Consider the following 6000-nt stretch of genomic DNA (forward strand, 5'->3'; position numbering starts at 1 on the left):
TGCACAATAAAAATGTGCACATGAAGCCTAACAATAGAATTTCTGACGCTGAATTTGTTCGTTATTGAAATGCTACTGGATATATCATTTTGCAATTTGGACAAATGATGTTGATAAGAAAATGTTACATGCCATGAACCATTTGATATTTTTAACTAATAGAATATTTGTTTTATATGATTATATAGGAACACTGGACAGCCATAATCACTATGAAATACACAAATGTACAAGCATCTTCTTTCGAATCCCGCTATTGTCTCCCCAACACCTTGAATGGATTGAAAGTCTCTTGAAAAAATTAAAAGGAATCGGTTGTAAAGGAATCCATCACTGCAGGGTATGTATACTATAGCTAGAAGAATTTAGCTATTATTTTGTTTTCCTTTATATTCTCAACCTCCTGTATTTAAATGACGGTTATTTATTTTTCACACTGTTATCATTTCTATATTTGCGAGAAGGGGATGTGGTAAACAGATTCAACCTTTGTTCTAGTGGATTATCGACGTCGTTGTGGCGTAGTTACATAAACAAGTGTTTTTGCATGAATATGATTTTTTGGGGAATTTAATAATCAAGACTGTTTCCAAATATACTGCCGATTGTTCCCACATGAACTAATTTTAAATAAATCAACATAATCAGTTATAACTTCTTTTTGTCCGATTGAGATGAATTGCAGATTTATTTATTTTTTTAGGGGGGCAGCGATACGCATTTGTCACCAGCGTGTACGCAGTGTCTGTGTAGAAAGTGACGTTAAACTATATTTAACGTAATTTTTGTATTACTAGTAATAAAATTAACGTTACCAATTTTCTTGCACCAGATGCCCATTTGGACAATGCATTTCTCTTCAGTTATGCTCGCGGCCAATATATTTGAAATCCAAAGCTTATATAAAAGATGAAGAGCTATAATCCAAATGGTTCAAAAGGTATAGCCAAATCCGTTAAAGGAATCAGAGCTTTGCATGAGGGAGATACATTCCTTAATTTATAATAATTTCTATCATTTTGTAACAGCAAATTTTAATAACACAAAAATCCGTATTTTCATGCCAGTATCCGAAGTACTTGCTACTGGGCTGGTGATGCCCTCGGGGAATAATAGTACAACATCAGAGGCATCGACCCAGTGGTAAATTAACGGTACCAATTTTCTTGCACGAGATGCGCATTTCGACAGTGAATTATTGAGTGAAGTATTTCGTGACAATGACTCTCATAGTTACAGATGTTTGGTTTTGAATTTTGGCTAGCTTTGTACCGGTAGAGGACTTTAAACAAACGGGAGAGCGTATTCTAATTGTAAAAATAATGAAGTTGTTTACCCAACCTTTTAATTGATATAAAACGCAGGTAAACTTGTCGATGCCTTTGGTACACTTTTACTAATTCGACACAGTGACTGTACTTGTAAAGAGCTATAACTATTATTAATTTTTTTATCGATTAACCTAATTGAATTTGTTACTTGTTAATTGAAACGAAAATTAACATTACAGTTACACACGTATGAAAATTTCCAGTTTTGCAAGTTGTAGTCACATATATTTTTTGTCGTTGCTCATTAATTTTCATATGAGAACGGAGGCTAAACTTTTAGAATAGTCGATCTAAAATATACTACACATATTGATAATCGAAGTCCTTGAATAATGTTAATGCTTCTTCTTCGCCTTGCGACTACTGAGACATGATGTTTGATTGGATATCCATACATAGCTGATTTTGTTTTTTATTCTTCATTTACAGGCACTTCCGGACATACCTGCTAATAAAGACGTGAAAGGTGCCTGCCTCTTTCCCGCAACTCCAAGCACACCTCCTGAACATGCTGAATGTTATTTAAATTATGGTGCCTGTTTAAAAGAGACGAATAATTGCCATTCCCCATGTACATGGTTCTTTGAAAAAGGCGTAAACTGTACTGGAGGCGACTATGAACCTTAATGAGGCTAAGGTGGAATAACAATAACTATTATTATATATGTTATAATAATTAAACGATAACAAAATGTACACTTGATGAAAATTTATAGAATATTGTTTTGGTACGATGAGATGGGATTGCAAATATATCAGATAAGACATGCACAGCTTATTCAATCATTCCGATTGAAACTTGTATAATATACTGAACGACTTTAGAAACCAAATCTTTTTTGATTCTCTTACAACTACTTTTCATGCTTATCATGCTTCTTTCTCCTTACAAAAAATCAAACTCGGACTTACCTGTGGTTATTGAACATACCGAATTGTTTAAGTCGCACGAATTTCTTAAAGCGAAATTTTGGTCCCATGAAAGACTGTTTTAGTTTTATTTGCTTTGTGAAACAGTTCTTTCAATCCTTTGTCTTACTTATCTTTTTTTTCAAATGTTGCATCTCCATTTTGCCAAGTCTTGAGAAATAAAAAAATAAAAACCAAAGAACTGAATTAGCCCTTAAGAATACTGCAAACATGAAAACATAAATGTGCTGCAAACATACCGTATGACTTCAGAAACTCGTCCTACTGACCTTCCGACAACGATACAAGTAGACAAGATTTGTTGCTGGCCATCAATGAACAGATCAACGTGTAGTGACAATGAAACATCAACAGAATTTAATTATGCAACGTCATTTGCCAATCATGTTTACGGCCTCGACGTCAACTGCTAACCAAATTGCCGAGTGCCAATGAGTACAGATTCATGCCATAAATGTTTCACATGAACTGCATTGCCAAAGAATTGACTGGAGGAAAACCTGAAAAAACCCTCAAGTTCCAACCGCATAATTGCCAAAACCAATTAATGGGTTGAACAAATGCAAAATCAGAAGGTGTAAAACAGAACCCAAAAAATGTCAAACAAAATTTGTTGACCTTTTTGACAATCATTTTGGCGTTAGTAACAGGCAGTCATCGCCTTTGACGTTGACACATTCATTCAAAAATAACACAAACATAATCTAGTGTTGCGTTTCTTAAGTCGTTCAGTATATTAGGCTAAATAAAGGCAATAGTAGTATTCCGCTGTTACAAAATTCATAAATCGATAGAGAAAAAACTAATCCGGTTACAAACTAAAACTGAGGGAAACGTATCAAATATAAGAGAACTACGACACACCAGAGACACAACAGAGACACAACACCGAAATATAACACACACAGAAACAAACTGGCAATTTTCCTGACTTGGTACAGGGCATTTTAAGAAAAAATGGTGGGTTGAACCTGGTTCTGAGGCATGCTTAACCTTTAACTAAAGACATATTTTATTTCTGGTTAAAGGAGATTGATAGATTGTTGTGTGATAAATGTCCAATTTTGCAAATGTCTCATTCAAACTAAAAACGGATACATGTCAAACGTGCATTCATACAAACTTAATCAAAGATACATGTTATCAAACAGAACTACGGAATAATGACAATTAAAGCTTAATGGAATTAAAATAAAAAGAATTAAAAACGCAAATAATACTCAGGATCGGTATGAACTGTATAGACCATGTAAAAGAAAATGCAATGGGAAGAAGAAGTAAAATAACAAAATTATCAAACTCCGAGGAAAATTCAAAACGTAAGGTCCTTGTAACATGTATAACGAACGGGCACAATCAAAAGTTAAAAAAACATTAAACGAATATATAACAACTGTCGAAATTCTGACTTGGTACAGGGATTTTCATTTTCTTATGTAGAAAGTGGTAGATTGGACCAGGTTGTATAGCTAACAATTCCTCTACAAGAGCATGAAGATTCTATCATTTGAATGTATTGTTTTTAAGAAACGTACAACGAAATAACTGTGATCCCAGGACAGTTGTAACTACAATTCTAGGACTGTCTAGTCATTTCGTAATTATTGTCCTGATACTTGGTTGTACTGTTCGGTCTCTTTTTACCGCTACTTATCGTAATGCACTGTCAAAATTTGGCACATTCGCAGTTGTGTAAAAAAAATAGGCAATGCATTCCTTTGCAGACAAATATTCAACAGACACGAATGTCCCCTATCTACTTATATTCAACAAACACGAATGCCCACTATCTACTAATATTCAACAAACACGAATGTCCACTATCTACAAATATTCAACAAACACGAATGTCCCTTATCTACAAATATTCAACAGACACGATTGTCCACTATCTACAAATATTCAACAAACACGAATGTCCACTATCTACAAATATTCAACAAACACGAATGTCCCTTATATACAAATATTCAACAAACACGAATGTCCCCTATCTACTTATATTCAACAAACACGAATGTCCACTATCTACTAATATTCAATAAACACGAATGTCCACTATCTACTAATATTCAACAAACACGAATGTCCCTTATGTACAAATATTCAACAAACACGAATGTCCCCTATCTACTAATATTCAACAAACACGAATGTCCACTATCTACTAATATTCAACAAACACGAATGCCCACTATCTACTAATATTCAACAAACACGAATGTCCATTATCTACAAATATTCAACAAACACGAATGTCCCCTATCTACAAATATTCAACAAACACGAATGTCCCCTATCAACAAATATTCCTTTTCACTGCCAGAAAATGATCAACATGCTTGAGACTATGTTCCGATAATACCATTCGATCATCAATGAACGATTATGTTCCGATAATACTATTCGATCATCAATGAACAGAAGAACCTTTCGCCCATTTTTAAATATCCTAACTTAAAAGCCGGTGCCTCATATATCTTAAAAAAAATTGAGAATGGAAATGGGGAATGTGTCAAAGAGACAACAGCCCGACCATAGAGAACACAACAGCATGAACAAAATTGAAATGTGGAATGATTCTGTATATGTAAGGCGAACTGGATGTAATTTTTCAAACGCGCACCAGGGCACAAACACAGCTACCATAGTGTGATAGAACGTTCGATGTCAAATACAAACCTTGCATGTTCACAAATTATTACAGCTTTTTGTAACCATTGAATACCTTGAATAAACCTATCGGAGATCAAAATAAGTATTTTTTTTAAATTGAAATACTTTAATTCTGGTACCTTTGATTTCAGGTTCATCTGACGAAACATTTTGAGCACTTTTTAAGCACTTGAGTGTCTATTTCATTTGAATCAATTAGTTTATATCAAAGATTTTAACTGTTTAAGTCATTAAAACGATCCGATTCAAGCTCAAATATGAAAAATCGACCAAATATGCCGTAAAATGTCACAGATGGTTTTTGTCAAAAATGAAAGTGTTCCGTGTTCATTCTCAACCTTTAGATATGTTATGTATTTTCATAAAATACAACTTACATTTCAATATTAAGGATGAGCACGAATGCGGCCACTTTCGTTTTACACGAAAACCGTCTAAAATTTAACTAAAATGCTAGAATTGTGAAGATTTTAGTAATTTAGCATGACTTTATGGTGCTAGTACCCGATAAATGTGCATTTTTATGTTAAAAACAGCCCATATTTATGTAGCAGAGGCATTCTCCTGTCCAATAAATAACTAAAAATTTACATTTTAACAACTTTGTAAAACTGCTATATTTTTGGGCCAAAAAGGGGTCTAACTGGACCTACTTCTTTACTGTTTGCAAAAGTGTAAATTTTTTGATATACCAAGGATTTTATTATCACAGGTATAGAATACCTTTGCCGTATTTGGCACAACCTTTTTGTCATTTTGGGTCGCAATGCATTTCAACTTTATACTTGTTTGACTTTCAAACTTTTTTTTATCTGAGCGTCACTTATGAAGACCGTCTAGTGTCACTTATCAGCAGCCTGGTACCTTTGGCTACAACTACTAATTAAAATATGTGTAGTATTTTAATATTCTACTGTTTAAATATTCATAACCTCATATTTTGATCAAATAGAGCCACCTATGATTCATTATTCGTACAAAAAATAGAAGAGGTTTACACTTTAATTATATGTCAGGTAAATCAGACGCCAGTACCGAAAATAATTTTTTTTCAAAATGAGAC

General features: G+C 33.6%; 1 protein-coding gene across 2 annotated transcripts in view; it reads left to right on the forward strand.

Annotated features, from left to right (window-relative positions):
* The window catches only part of LOC134723642 (uncharacterized), a 30678-nt gene extending 28671 nt beyond the window's left edge, over window positions 1-2007 (forward strand). For both annotated transcript variants that reach the window (XM_063587199.1, XM_063587200.1), the window contains exons 5-6: window positions 189-340; window positions 1761-2007. In XM_063587199.1, the coding sequence (XP_063443269.1) occupies window positions 189-340; window positions 1761-1958 (350 nt within the window). In that variant the 3' untranslated portion in view covers window positions 1959-2007. The remainder of the gene's footprint in view (window positions 1-188; window positions 341-1760) is intronic.
* Window positions 2008-6000: the final 3993 nt, after the last annotated feature.

This window comes from Mytilus trossulus, chromosome 6 (assembly GCF_036588685.1).
Source record: "Mytilus trossulus isolate FHL-02 chromosome 6, PNRI_Mtr1.1.1.hap1, whole genome shotgun sequence".
NCBI lineage: Eukaryota > Metazoa > Mollusca > Bivalvia > Mytilida > Mytilidae > Mytilus > Mytilus trossulus.